At 42.8% G+C, this 15,704-nt stretch overlaps 1 protein-coding gene across 1 annotated transcript in view; it reads right to left on the bottom strand.

Annotated features, from left to right (window-relative positions):
- WDFY4 (WDFY family member 4) overlaps positions 1–15,704 on the bottom strand; it is a 260,133-nt gene that overhangs the window by 153,171 nt on the left and 91,258 nt on the right. Inside the window, exons 25-30 of the mRNA XM_082407126.1 lie at positions 14,514–14,675; positions 13,812–13,903; positions 11,913–12,012; positions 9,756–9,961; positions 8,793–8,962; positions 6,531–6,656 (exon numbers count right to left, since the gene is read on the bottom strand). Coding sequence (XP_082263252.1) covers positions 6,531–6,656; positions 8,793–8,962; positions 9,756–9,961; positions 11,913–12,012; positions 13,812–13,903; positions 14,514–14,675 — 856 coding nt within the window. The remainder of the gene's footprint in view (positions 1–6,530; positions 6,657–8,792; positions 8,963–9,755; positions 9,962–11,912; positions 12,013–13,811; positions 13,904–14,513; positions 14,676–15,704) is intronic.

Raw genomic sequence — 15,704 nt, 5'->3', positions numbered from 1 at the left:
AATACACTTTCTTCTCAAGTGCTCATGCAACATTCTCCAGGATAGATCATATCTTTGGTCACAAATCAAGCCTTGGTAAATTTAAGAAAATTGAAATCATATCAAGTATCTTTTCTGACAACAACGCTATGAGACTAGATATCAATTACAGAAACAAAGCTGTAAAAAATACAAACACATGGAGGCTAAATAATATACTACTAAATAATCGAGAGATCACTGAAGAAATCAAAGAGGAAATCAAAAAATACCTAGAAACAAATGTCAATGAAAACACGATGACCCAAAACCTATGGGATGCAGCAAAAGCAGTTCTAAGAGGGAAGTTTAGAGCAATACAATCCTACCTCAAGAAACAATAAAGATCTCAGATAAACAACCTAAACTTACACCTAAAGCAATTAGAGAAAGAAGAAGAAAAAAAACCCAAAGTTAGCAGAAGTAAAGAAATCATAAAAATCAGATCAGAAATAAGTGAAAAAGAAATGAAGGACACAATAGCAAAGATCAATAAAACTAAAATTGGTTCTTTAAGAAGATAAAAAAATTGATAAACCATTAGCCACACTCATCAAAAAAAAAAAGGGGGGAAAAGACTCAAATAACAGGATTAGAAATGAAAACGGAGAAGTAACAACTGACACTGCAGAAATACAAAAGATCATGAGAGATTACTACAAGCAACTCTATGCCAATAAAATGGACAACCTGGAAGAAATGGACAAATTCTTAGAAAAGCACAACCTTCCGAGACTGAACCAAGAAGAAATAGAAAATATAAACAGACCAATCACAAGCACTGAAATTGAAACTGTGATTAAAAATCTTCCAACAAACAAAAGTCCAGGACCAGATGGCTTCACAGGCGAATTCTATCAAACATTTAGAGAAGAGCTAACACCTATCCTTCTCAAACTCTTCCAAAATATAGCAGAGGGAAGAACACTCCCAAACTCATTCTACGAGGCCACCATCACCTTGATACCAAAACCAGACAAAGATGTCACAAAAAAAGAAAACTACAGGCCAATACCACTGATGAACATAGATGCAAAAATCCTCAACAAAATACTAGCAAACAGAATCCAACAGCACATGAAAAGGATCATACACCATGATCAAGTGGGGTTTATCCCAGGAACGCAAGGATTCTTCAATATACGCAAATCAATCAATGTGATACACCATATTAACAAATTGAAGGATAAAAACCATATGATCATCTCAATAGATGCAGAAAAAGCTTTCAACAAAATTCAACACCCATTTATAATAAAAACCCTCCAGAAAGTAGGCCTAGAGGGAACTTACCTCAACATAATAAAGGCCATATATGACAAACCCACAGCCAACATTGTTCTCAGTGGTGAAAAACTAAAACCATTTCCACTAAGATCAGGAACAAGACAAGGTTGCCCACTCTCACCATTATTATTCAACATAGTTTTGGAAGATTCAGCCATGGCAATCAGAGAAGAGAAAGAAACAAAAGGAATTCAAAATGGCAAAGAAGAAGTAAAACTGTCACTGTTTGCAGATGACATGATACTATACATAGAGAATCCTAAAGATGCTATCAGAAAACTTCTAGAGCTAATCAATGAATTTGGTAAAGTAGCAGGATACAAAATTAATGCACAGAAATCTTTTGCATTCCTATACACTAACGATGAAAAATCTGAAAGAGAAATTAAGGAAATACTCTCATTTCCCATTGCAACATAAAGAATAAAATAGCTAGGAATAAACCTACCTAAGGAGACAAAAGACCTGTATGCAGAAAACTACAAGACACTGATGAAATAAATTAAAGATGATACAAACAGATGGAGAGATATACCATGTTCCTGGATTGGAAGAATCAACATTGTGAAAAGGACTATACTACCCAAAGCAATCTACAGATTCAATGCAATCCCTATCAAACTACCAATGGCATTTTTCACAGAACTAGAATAAAAATTTCACAGTTTGTATGGAAACACAAAAGACCCCAAATAGCCAAAGCAATCTTGAGAAAGAAAAACAGAGCTGGAGGAATCAGGTGCTCTGACTTCAGACTATACCACAAAGCTACAGTAATCAAGGCAGTATGGTACTGGCACAAAAACAGAAATATAGATCAATGGAAGAGGATAGAAAGCCCAGAGATAAACCCATGCACATATGGTCACCTTATCTTTGATAAAGGAGGCAAGAATATACAATGGAGAAAAGACAGCCTCTTCAATAAGTGGTGCTGGGAAAACCTGACAGCTATATGTAAAAGAATGAAACCAGAACACTCTCTAACACCATACACAAAAATAAACTCAAAATGGATTAAAGACCTAAATGTAAGGCCAGACACTATAAAACCCTTAGAGGAAAACATAGGCAGAACACTCCATGACATAAATCACAGTGAGATGCTTTTTGACCCACCTCCTAGAGAAATGGAAATAAAAACAAAAATAAAACAAATGGGACCTACTGAAACTTAAAGGCTTTTGCACAGCAAAGGAAACCATCAACAAGACGAAAAGACAACCCTCAGAATGGGAGAAAATATTTGCAAATGAAGCAACTGACAAAGAATTCATCTCCAAAATATACAAGCAGCTCATGCAGCTCAATATCAAGAAAACAAAGAACCCAATCCAAAAATGGGCAGAAGACCTGAATAGACATTTTTCCAACAAAGGTATACAGATTGCCAAAAAACACATGAAAGGATGCTCAACGTCACTAATCATTAGAGAAATGCAAATCAAAACTACAGTGAGGTATCACCTCACACTGGTCAGAATGGCCATCATCAAAAAATCTACGAACAGTAAATGTTGGAGAGGGTGTGGAGAAAAGGGAATCCTCTTGCACTGTTGTTGGGAATGTAAATTGATACAGCCACTATGGAGAACAGTATGGAGGTTCTTTAAAAAACAAAAAATAGAACTACCATATGACCCAGCAATCCCACTACTGGGCATACACCCTGAGAAAACCATAATTCAAAAAGAGTCATGTACCACAATGCTCACTGCAGCACTATTTACAATAGCCAGAACATGGAAGCAACCTAGGTGTCCATCGACAGATGAATGGATAAAGAAGAGGCACATACATACAATGGAATATTACTCAGCCATAAAAAGAAATGAAACTGAGTTATTTGTAGTGAGGTGGATGGACCTAGAGTCTGTCATACAGAGTGAAGTAAGTCAGAAAGAGAAAAACAAATACAATATGCTAACACATATATATGGAATCTAAAATAAAAAAAAAAGGGTTCTGAAGAACCTAGGGGCAGGACAGAAATAAAGACTCAGGTGTAGAGAATGGACTTGAGGACATGGGGAAGGGGAAGGGGAAGCTGGGACGAAGTGAGAGAGTGGCATTGACATATATACACTACGAAATGTAAAACAGACAGCTAGTGGGAAGCAGCTGCATAGCACAGGGAGATCAGCTCGGTGCTTTGTGACCACCTAGAGGGGTGGGATAGGGAGGGTGGGAGGGAGACGCAAGAGGGAGGGGATACCGGGATATGTGTATACATATAGATGATTCACTTTGTTATACAGCAGAAACTAACACAACATTGTAAAGCAATTATACTCCAATAAAGATGTTTAAAAGAAAAAGAATGAACTACCAACATACATAATGATGAGTGAAAGAAGCCAGAAGCAAAAGAGTACATACTGTAGGATTCCATTGATATTAAGTTCAAGAACAGGCAAACAAATCTATGGTTACACTGTGCAAGGGAATAATAGCAAACAAAGTAAAGTTCCAAGTAAAATAAAGTAAACTGTTTGAGAAAGATATGTTAGCATTATTCACTACAATTATATTTCTGACCTTCTTCTCTTATCCTTCCAGTTTTTGCCTTTTAGATGTTGATGCTTATCTACCATATTTGGTAAATGATGCTTTCATGGCAGATATCTTCACTGAACCAAAATAATCTTCCAGTGACTTTGCTTTTGTTATATGTTTGTTAGATTTCAGAAGACTGGGTCTTGTTTTTTGACCCAGTTTAAGGGTCACGTCTGTTATACAACAGTTAACCATTTTATGTTTGCTATTATAAAGTAAATGTTTGGCCTTATTTTCTTACTTCCCTCAGCATACTATGTATTTTCTTTATTTTAAATGCTTTCATGTTATTCCTTTGGTTTGCTCTTTCTAAATAACATTGATTTAAAAAGGTAACAAACTCTCTATGGTGCAAGCAGAAAATATGCATTTTTTTCAGGCATCCCCACATTAGTTGCACATTAGGTCTACAAGGGAGCCATAAATAAGTTTCCCAAAGATGGAAAGTGTAAAGTTCACATGTCCTGACTAGGACAAAACTAAACTGGAAATGAATAACAACAATAAAAGAAAACAAAAAATTCAACTACATGGACATTGAAAAAGATGAATCAAAAAGGTCTTTAAATCTGCAATCACAAAAACTCTAGAAAACAACAAAAAATTAAGATGTCAAATATCAAAATTTTAGAACTAGCCAGAAAAAAATGAGGGGAATGATAAATACATCCAAAGTTGGTTCTTTACAAATCCACAAGTCCTCAGCTCCTTAAGTAATGGGAGAAGTGAAGAGAGAGCATGGACTTACAAATTAAGAAGAAGAAGAGGGAAATAATCACACAGAAAATTAAATGAATTAAAGGAGACCATTTGTGCAAACTGAATAAATGGGAAGATTTTTAAAAATACCAATTACCTAAACTAGGAGAAGGAGACATTTAAAAGCCTAAGCAAGGCAATAATGGGAAAAATTCAGGCCCAAGAAGTTTCATAGGAACAATTTAAATAATATGAGTCATGGATTTAACATCATCTTGAATAAAAAGAGAAAAAAAAGAAAGTCTTTTTTTAGTAAAGACTAGCATAATGTTGATATCAAAACCTGACAACATATAACATAAAGAAAACCACAACATAATATCATTTATAAATATGAATGCAAAATCATAAATTAAATATTTACAAGCAGAATAAGGAAGTATGCTAAATGAATAAGAACAGAGTGACAAAGTGAGATCTTTGCAAGCATGCAAGGAAATCTATTGATATAATTCATCAGAGGTAAATGTTTAAAAGAAAAACCCATCTGATCATCTAATTATATGCTAAAAGAGTATTTAATAAAAATTAAGTACATTCCTGTTTTTAAAAAGAGCAAAAAGTTTGATCTATACTTTCCAAGCATTAGGAACACATACACAGAAAAGCTGTCAAAAGGTGAAACATGCAATTCACAGTAAAATAAATAGAGATGGTTAATAAGCATATGAAAATGCTATCAATTTCAGTGATAATAAACGCAAAAGAACTCAACTATGAAATCTTCATCAGTTTGGCCGTGTCATTGAGGTTGTGAGGACTGGGCCAAGCCCATCTATGGAAGACGGTGGGATGTGTGTTAGGAGGAATGTACATGTATAATGTCTACTGCAACCTTCCTGAGAAAAAGAATGCATGAAGTACACCTTGACCCATTATCCCACATCCTGGAATTTACACTAAGGAGGTCATCAAACTAGAGGGAAAAGACGTCTGCTCGAGAAAGTTCATTACAGTCTTTTTATAACAACGAACATTCCGAGAAACAACAAAAATTTCCATCTTCAAATATAGATGATTCCCAACAAAATGTTGAGAGAAAAAGGCAAAGGGAATTTATGTGGTCTGATCCTCTAAGGATATGGTATATACTCTTAGAGAGGTGTCTGGAAGGATATTCCACTAAAGTTCACAGTGGTTATCTCTGGATGGGAATGATTTCAGGTGATTTTTACTTTCTATTCTTTTTCTTATTTAAATTTTAAAGGTAATCATGCATCATTTTACAGAAGCAATCAGGTTTCCCCACACATCTCAAACCTCCAGTTGCCTTTAGAGTCTATAGAACGAAGCCAGAATTTTTCAGCCTCTCATGGGTGTTCTTGTTACCTGGCTCTCAATTACTCCTGCTCACAGGCCACGTGGCCTTTGCCTCCAGGTCTAAAATAACCTCTCCACCCACCTTCAAGGTGGACCTTGAAGGCCTGAATCAAAGGCTCTCCATGTCATGTCTGTAGCAGGCGGGCATCTGTCTTCTCTAAGACAGGTCTCTCTACCTCATGGGTCCCTCACTCGAGAGGCCCACCTGTCCTGGTAGAGGTGAGCTCCTTGAGGGCAGAGACCCCTTTTCCCCCTCCACAGGGTCCCTGAAGCTCCCGATTTAAAGCAGTTGCTCAGAAATGTTCCCTTTGACTGGAGTCATTAAATCTCCCAGTGAAGGAAGTCAAATGTTTAAACAAATGGAAAACAGATGTCTTCTGGCAGGAGCCCATAAATTCCACTGGGGACAATTAGGTTGGGCTTCCCATTGAGCACCTAAGTTATCATCTTGCCTCTTCTATCAAGATTTCTGAATAATACCTGCAAATTATCAGCACTACCAGGAAGCTGCTGGGAAAAATCAAGGTGGACCTTTCTGAGCTTGTCTTCCCGTCAGAACCCCCTCTCGGCATGTGGGGAATGGGTCTCACCTGGCTCATGGTGGCTTTCAGCATCTCCAGGAGCAGCAGGGCACCTTCAGTGCACAGCCCAGCCCGGAGCACTTCTTCCCGGTGGTGCTTATGCAAGAGCCACTGAAGCATGGCATCCAGGCTGTCCTGAAAGAGGAGGCAAGCGCTGTAAAGAGACCTGTGGCTACGCAGCAAGGGGACCGGCTTTCCAGCCAGCACACGGCATTTCCCAGGGGCCCCAGTGGGAAAGGCAAAACAGCACAGTAGCAGCCCAGGTGGCTGGCCCATTCAGGGAGCTTCAGCCCACTAATGGGGCAGAAGGGAAACACACACCTCCAAGATGGTGCTGAAGACCCACCAGCAACTGGTATCGAATTTAGTTCTTCTGGTCTGACGTCACAAATACTCAATCTCCCAATCAATTTTAATGAATTTTTATAAATGAGATTATAGAAAATGTGACAAATTCAACGGCTTTAGGGCAACTGCAGAGTGCAACAGAGAGAACATGGGGTTGACAAGCAGGATGATCTGACTTTGCCTCTCTAAAAACTGGGCTTACACAAGCTATTCAGCCTCTTGGCAGTTCAGTTTCCTTCTCTGTGTAATGAAAATTACATTATCTGCCCCATGGGATTGTTATAAATATCAAGGAAAATAAAATATGTAAAACATCTATCATGGGTCCTGACATTTAGCAAATGTTTGTTTCCTGCAATACAGTCTTGGAAAAATAAAAATATAGGGTGTTGATGAACTTAGCACAGCATATTAAGAACTTCATTTTGAAGTGTGATCTCTAATACTATTAGCATATATCAAGATTGAGATAGGTCAAATATAAGGAGGTACGAGAGGTGAATTTTTTAGCCCTCTATTTGCAAAGACGTGCCCCTCCACCCATGTCAATTCAGTGCAGTTTAACTCAACTCTATCAAGACCAAAAAACAATTTCTGAGTCTGTCTGTCAGGTGCCCAGGAAGGTGAGTAAGGGGCGGGGTCTATTTTTGACGTGCTCAGTATCTAAGGGGAGAAGCAGATGTAAATGTGCTGGTGCCATATAAGGCAAAGGTGGATGCATGATGAGGGCCAAAGAGGAATGGTTCCTGTTGTCTAGGGAGTGTAAGCAGGAGGTGGCATCTGAGCTGAGAACTGAGGGAAGACACCTTTCCAGGCAGGTGATGGTGGGAGAAAGGGCTCATTAAAGGCCCAGGGCAGGCAAGGACAAAGCAGCTGGTCTTACTGGGGAGGTGACTCAGGAGGATCACAGCACAAAGAGCCAGCGAGAGAGGAAGCTGGGCTGGGGAGACAAGTGAGACATCCAATCAGGAAGGGTCTTGATGCTGGCTGGGGGACTCTGAACGTGATCCCACAGGAACAGGAGCCAGGGAAGCCGTGGATTTGGTGCAAGTCGGTGAGTTAGTGAACGAGAGGCTGGTGAGAAGGTACATACATTGAGTGTAGACTCCTCTTTGGAGAAAATTGGCCAAGGAAAAATAGGAGAGTGATAAACAGGACAGGAGCTGGTCAAGAGTGTGAGCCAAGGGCGCAGCTTCTGGTTTTAGATGGGACATAATTTATCATACTTATGGTCTATGAGGAAAGAGTCAGCAGAAAGAGATGCCGAAAATATAGAAGAAGGGATAATAAAGGGTGAGGTCACTCGGGAAAGGAGTGGAAGGAATCCAGACCAGCCCTGAAAAGCTGCCCTTCCAGCAACAGTGGAGAGAAGGTGATAAAGAGGGTCATGGAATATACAAGTGGGGGAGGGTGGGGTCCTGAGGCAACGCCCCCTTCATGGGGGCCTCTACTCCTACCATGACGTAAGTCATCTGAGCAAAGGGCGTCTGTGGGCCAGAAGGCTCGGGGCATGTAAGGGTCACGCTAGAATGCAGGGGAGTAGCAGGGGCATTACTAAGGTAAAGGGACATGTTTCTTTGGAGGACATAAACTGAGGCTCTATGTCTGTTATGGGAGCAATTCACCTCCCTGTGTTGCCGCCGCCATCGTGTGATTTCTCTAGCTGTGCTCAAAAGGAGAAAGACTTAAAAGAGGAACCGATAAAAACAGAGACCTGCTGTGAGGGACATGGGAGGCAGAGGCTGAGGAAGTGAAGGGTATCTGGAAAGCTAGCCAGGGGTGGGACTGCTAGGGAAGGAAGTGGGTCAGGACCAAAGCTGGAAGACATGGAGGAAGGGGAGGGGAGTCTTAGGGACCTGCCTTGGTCATACAGAATCAGAAAGCCAAGTGTGTCACTCCATCCCAGGAACCCCAAGAACCTACTTTGGGCCCGTCCATCAGCTCTGTAAGTGGTGTTTGTAGTAAGAAGGTGGACACGATGAGGTAGACTTCCGGAATATGAACATGGTGGGCCAGAAAGTCACTCAAGACTCGGAACCCAGGAAGCAGGCAGGGGCTCTGGTCAGGCGTGGGAGGGTGGCTCTTCAGGTTATCTATTATGAGGGGGAGGGGCACAAAATCCAATTGAGAAAAATTGCTGTTGCTTCTGGTCAAGGTGAGAATTGGGCGCAGAAAGGAATCCCCTACCACCCACCCATCCCACAGAGATGCCAGATGGAAATATATGTCATACATACTGGAGCACAAGAAAGTGCTCAAGGATTTTTCCTATTCCTGACATGCTCATTCATTCGTTCAAAACCAGATGCTTATTTGGTGCCTACCACCTTAGAGGCAATAAGACCTCTTTGTATTAGGCAATAAGAATATAGTGTTTTGACAAAATATACAGAACCCCAGGCCTTTATCAACTACTTACAGTGTGGTGGGAGGGACAGACTTTACAGAATTAAATACCTAAATAAATATGTATAAACGATGATAAGCGCTATAAAAAAAAAATAGAGTATAACAGAGGTGCCCTAATCCATATGGGACTCTCCTCTCCTAGAGGAAGTAACATTTGAATCAAGAGCTGAAGGATGAATCCACATCAACCAGGAGAGCCATGCTGGTACTGAGGGTTGAGGAAGCATCCCAGGAAGAGGGAAAGAGCTAAGGAGGCTTTGAGGAATGGGAAGAAATCCCCAGCATCTGAAGAGCAGTGAGGCCACGGTGGGATCCTAAAAAGAAAGTCAGAGGGGGCGGGGGCTGATGGGAGGGAAGGGGTCAGGGTCAAGGTGATCCTACAGCACGGAGCTGTGAAAGCCTCAAGCAAGTCCTGGCAGGTCCTTACTCACAGACCACAGGGGGCACCCTGCCTCCTGGAGATGACCACACACTCACCCATCATGATGTCCACGCCCTCGGAGCTGCATTCCACCCAGGACCCCGCAGACAGGCCATCTTTAAATCGCCCGCGGAGGGAGGGGTTTGACAAAAAGTGCAGCAGCAGCTTCAATCCCAGCACCACGGTGCTGGGGTGCACATGGCCCTGCACGAAGAGCAGGAACCAATCGGGCCCCAGGTTCAGAAACATCTCTTCCTTTGTCCTGCGGGGGGAAGGGGGTCAATAAATGCTATAAATTACCTATCAGCCCATAAGCAAATGACATGTCCAGAAAATTCAAAAAACGTTCAGCTTCACTAGTCACCTAGAAAAGGCAAGTTAAGTTTAATATCTGGATATCACTTAGCAAAGTACATGCTACATTTTAAAAGATCAGTAAAATAAAATGCTGGCAAGGTTGCTGTGAAATAGATGAATTTGCCTATTAATGGCTGAAGTGTAAGTTGGCCAAAGCTTTTGAAAGCAACTGGAAACTATGTACCAATAGCTGTAAAAATATGCAGACCCTTTGATAGCCCTACTCACTAATATTCATGCCTACACAGTGTCTGAATGGCCACCCATCTAATTACATCAATGCAGTCACATAAAACACATAATGGTTACTGAACTCCCTTTTTAAACACACTGTTCAAAACTAATCTAAATGGAATAGTCCAATATTTATGCACCTTTATTGGTTTAGACAAAAAAATACATGTTTAACTGTCACTTTCAAAAATGAATTTTAAAATGATGAGTCTAGAGAATACAGACTTGCTAGAGGGAAAGGGAGGGCAGGGAGATGGGAAGCCAATCCTCAGGGGCAATGGTTCAGCAAAGGACTCAGCCTCGTGAGAGCCAGGGAAGGATCCATCCTGGCTGGGCAGTGTTCTCAGCACGAGCTGCCAGATGAGGCATGGTGAGGGCGTGGCCACTGGAACTAGGAGTCAAGAGACCATCTTCTCTTCTAGCCATGCCTCTGTTTGCTAATTGGATGACTTAGGCAGAGCTCTTGATGAGCTCTGGTCATCTTCCTTCATTATGATGATGATGAGGAGGAGGATGGTGGTGGTAGTGAGGATGATGGTAATGAGAATGGTGGTGGTGATGGTGATAGTGGTTAGCTGATGGAGTATTTACAGTATCCCAGGCACCATGCTCAGAGCTATCCACATATTAATTTCCATCTATGGCAGCTACTATCTTAATCCTCATAAAGATGAGTAGAAGGGAGGCATAGAGGGGAGGCTTAGGTAACCTCCCCGAGGTCCCTGGGGGGCAGAGCTGGGATTTGAACCCAGGAGGTCTAGCTGTCAAAGCCCAGGTGCTTAAGCACTACACTACATTCCTTTTCAAAAAAGTGAAAAGGAAGGGACTAGCTCATCTCCAAGGCATCTTCCAGTTCTACCATGCTTTGATTCCAGACAAAGTAAAGACTTTTTAAGCACTATTTGAAAGGCTGTTTTACTGAGGGGTAACTCCCCACCCTGATTCTTCCCTGCCCCAAACACACGTACACACTAAAATGTCAACTCAGTGAGAGTAAGGATCCGGACTGTCTTACTCAGCACTGCATTCTCGGAGGGAGGAACGGTGTCTGGCACACAGGAGGTACTCAACAAATAGTTCTTGAATTAATGACTCTAGAGCTGAGATAAAGCAGGCAGTCGGAGAGAGTTAATGGAATTTTATGATTACACGTTGTTTTTGAAAGTTATCTGAAGGCAGATACTTCTTTTCCCAACTTGGAAAAATAACTAAATAACAGTAAATAGCAGAAGAATTTGGCAAGTCTTTTCCTTGATAGATGTTATTTAGGCTAACCATTTCTCCATTCTATTGTCTGCCAAGTATAGGACATCAAAATCGGTAATTATCACAACCGCCAAAACAATAACAATGACACTATAGCAATGGTGACAAAAAGCGTTTATTGTAATTACACCAAATCTGTTTCGAGTTACTCGTGCCCATTTAACATCTGCATCAGAATATCTTAGGGCAAGGTCTGCTTTATTGGGTGGAGAAAATATAATTTTCTTTCTGACTAGTGCAGAAAACACATTGCAGAAAACCAACTCAGAGATGCTAAACTCTTCATTAAGAAAAGGTTTTAATACGCACCCTGTATGAAGCAGCCTCATGCCAAATCACTTTCTGGAGCTACTTACTCAGAGGACAGATGAAGTCGGGAAGAAGATATTACACTGAGCAGCATCTCCAGCAACTGGTTTCTGAGCCAGATTGTCTTTCCAGATGTTTGACTTCCAGCTACAAAAAAGAAAATTCAGATTTGAGAAAAAACGGATGTAAAGAGACAATATTTGCTGCAGTAAGCAATCGTATTCACCAAATGCTTAGTTCTCCCAGGAGTTGAGACATGGATGGGACTTGAAATTTTGGCTTTCAGTTCTAGATTTCCATGCAATGCTTAAAAAGAATTTCAGGAAATGTTCCTAAAGTTCCCTTTAACTAGAGATGTTTTTGATGCTCCCCATTCCCCACCCCCGACTAAAAAAAAAAAAAAATCCTAAAAATGATAAGGTCAAATTCTCCTTCCAGTAGAGGAATTTTTAAAATTATCATAGGCTGCAACATTTCCTGAGCACCTACTACATGCTGGGCATTATGCAAGGCACTGGGGGCAAAGAAGTGAAGATTATGATCCTTGATCTGAATTCCTGCTCTCAATTTGTTTCTAGGCTAGACCTTTGGCATGTCTATGTTGCACTAAAAATAGAGCTTGAATTGTAGCAAGAGGTATATGGATCCAACGGAAGAAGAAACTTTTACTTCTGAAGTGTTATTATAACCCTGAAGGCCATGTAAATATTGTCTTAATAGAAGATGTTTAGTGAGATAAAGTTTTAGCGTGGAGTCCCTATGAGAAGAAGGGTTGACACAACAGTACACTGTTGTCTCATTATCCATTCATTCTTCCCCTTGGTTAGCCAGTTATTTTACCACCAATTTGGGGCACACCCACCATGCTGTAGAAATAGAACTGATGAGGCAGCTTGGAGAACCAGAGTCAGAGTCCCCTCTATTTGGATTCTGGCCCCATCTCTCACTAAGGTCCTAATCTCTCTGAGCCTCCGTTTTCTCATCTGTAAAATGGGAATAGTAATTCCTACTTTTCAGGCTTGATCTAAGGATAAGAGATAATTTATCTGGATTGAGTAACACTATCTAAGAGAATCTTTTGCAGTAAAAGTGTTCTCTGTCTGTCCTGTCCAATGCAGTAACCACTAGCCTCACGTGGTTATCAAGCACTTGGGACAAGGCTAGTGTGACTGAGGAACTGAATTTTTAATTGCATTTCATTTCGATTAATTAGAATTTAAATTTAAGTGGCCATGTGCAGCTAGAGGCTCCCATCTTGGACACAGCAGATCCAGAGGGCCCAGGGCAAAGCAGTCAGTAGTTGTCCCCCTCACATTTGCCCTAGCAGAGGGAATTTGGAACACGATGTACCTGCTGTTCTGAGTCTGGTTAGGGAGAGAGAGACTCAAAGAAACAAATCACAGACCTTTGCATGATATTAAGCGCAAGGGCTCTAGACGCACAGAAGAGATGACTTAATCTGGCTTGTGGGACTGGGAACGGCTGGTCTAGCGGGGTGAGATGGGGTGGGAGTGGGGCAAGGGAGGCACTCCTGCAGAGCAAACAGCACCTGCAGAGCATGGATGGACGGGTGGACCGACACACATTAGGACGTGTACATGCTTCAGAGTGTTGAAGCTGGGGCTCATCAGGGGAGCAAGGCAAGGGCTGGGGGATGAAGGCTCCCACCTGCTGGTCTACAGGGAACTGAGTGTTATCCTGGAGGCCTTGGAAGCCATTCCAGGTTGTGAAGGAAGCACATACAATTTGCGTTTATTCGTGACCATAATCATAGAGCTGTGACCTCATAAGCCACCGTGTGGGAAAAACAGCTCGGCTGTGGGTGCCTTCCCCCTCCTCTCCCTCAGCCTTTCATGCACAATGGCCCCACAGCATGTTCCTCTCAGGGCCGTCACGGGGGCTTGTCCTGCTGCCTTCAGGCTGGCATCTGGGAAAGGTCTTCTCACCGGGCACGGAGGGGTCCGGGGCTCCGTCCACGCAGATCTGCCTCTCGTTCACCGATGAAGGCTTGAGGGTGTACACAACAAACAGCCCGATTCTTAAGACAGAAAGAGAAGGACACGCTCAAATCTGGGCTCAGCCCCTGTCTCCTAAACACACGTGAAGGTTTTCTACAGTGATCCACCTAAATGCGGCTTCAAGGGAGGGTTTGAGGGGAATCGCGTTATTCTGTGATCAATGTGATATTTCCAAAGACTTCTCAGATCTGTCAGGATTCATCAGAGCAGCTAACTCTGGCTCTGCCAGCTCAACAGAACAAACAGTGATGAGGACAGAAGAGGTGAAATGTCCTGCCAGCGGGGACTATCCTTTGGGAAGTCTGCAAAAGGCAGGCAGGTTGGGTCGTTAGTTGGTGAGGATGCCTGTGCTCACGGAATTTCTGGAGTTCTTGGCACAGGAGGTGTGTCCGAGCACCAGGGAGCAGTGAACACACAGCCCTGCTGGGGAGTCTAGCGGACCCACCCCTTTTTTCAGCTCTCCGCCCTGAACAGAGAAACTCCTAGGAGGTTCCAAGGAAATAGAACCTGCTGCTGCATTGAAGGGGCGGTATTGCTGGGCTGAGCATGGTCAGGGGAGAGCTGGCGCCTATGTTCCCTCATTAAACAGCCCCGAGCCTCTGCCCTTCCCCCGGGGAGTTGGCGCAGTACCTGCGCAAGTCCTGGAGGCTGAAGTGGCCCCTCAGCTGACAGCCCAGGATGGCAATGATGGTGGGTATCTTGGAGGGGGCGAGGCCTGGCTCGTTGAAGAGGAAGACGAGCTTGGGAATAAGCCGCGCCTGGTGAGCAACTTCAGCGTTCCGGGGTCCTTCCCTGGCGAGCCCAAGAGAGAGGCAGTAAAAGCTTTTACTGGAACGAACCAAATTTGCTGTGTTTCTGCTAAAGAGGTTCCACCGGCTGGGCTTGCTCCGTGGCCCTCTGACTCCGATGCGCTCTTGGCAACTTGTCAAAACGCTGTCAGACACCCATCGAATATGTGTCTGCCCAGTGCCAGAGTCGCTTGGGGATGAGTCTCCTGGTGCCCTTCCACCCCTCCACCCCCTCACCCCCCCACCCCTGAAAACTGCCTTCAAAGACAACCCCAGTTATTGACTTTTAAATTCCAAGCCTCAGGGAAAACTAATGCTGGTCTCAGAAAACTCAGAACAAAGAGAGCAGACTGGAGCGTGACCGCGGAGCACTTCCCAATAGCCGGAGCGCGGGCCTCCGCGAGCCCATCTGGGTGTGCGTCTTCCTGCCCACCCCAAACCACAAAGTGGATGAACACGCCGCTGAGAGTCAAAGGGGGAGAGAGACAGAATTCAAGCCTCCGCACTCCCTCCTTAGGATAATCGCAAATACAATTTCCAGTAAATTCTACTCCCCCAAAGAAAACAGCTTCCAGGGTGAGTGTCCGTCTCTTAGAAAACAATAGGTACAGAAAGAAAGTGGAAAGTGAGAAAGAAAATAAAGGCGGAGGAGAATGAATTTGGGTGGATTGTTCCTTCTTGAACTGTCTTTTCAGTGCTACTGTGTTGAATTCTGCCGAGTGCCACATCTCTGATACACAAAAGAGGCAGAACCAGCCCAGTTCTGCGTGTGACTTGCTCTCATGGGCTCAATGGGAAGATGTACATTCATCACCTATAAGTCCCCACTGTCCTTTGTGCTCTTTCTAATCACAGCACTGAGTAGCCTGCTTTTCTGTATTCCTTCACCACAGGGCTATGTCTTGTCCTTCTCTGAACTTCTAGCACTAAGAACTGGTATGGAATGGAGTGGGTTTATAATAGATAGTCCATCATGAACGGCTGCATGAAAAGATGGCTGCAAATACATTCAAAACACTGAGGTCCTAATGAT

Source organism: Balaenoptera borealis, assembly GCF_965194805.1.
Source record: "Balaenoptera borealis genome assembly, chromosome: 10".
Taxonomy (NCBI): Eukaryota; Metazoa; Chordata; class Mammalia; order Artiodactyla; family Balaenopteridae; genus Balaenoptera; species Balaenoptera borealis.
Note: the sequence above shows the minus strand (reverse complement) of the source record. Positions and strands in the feature narration are given on the sequence as shown.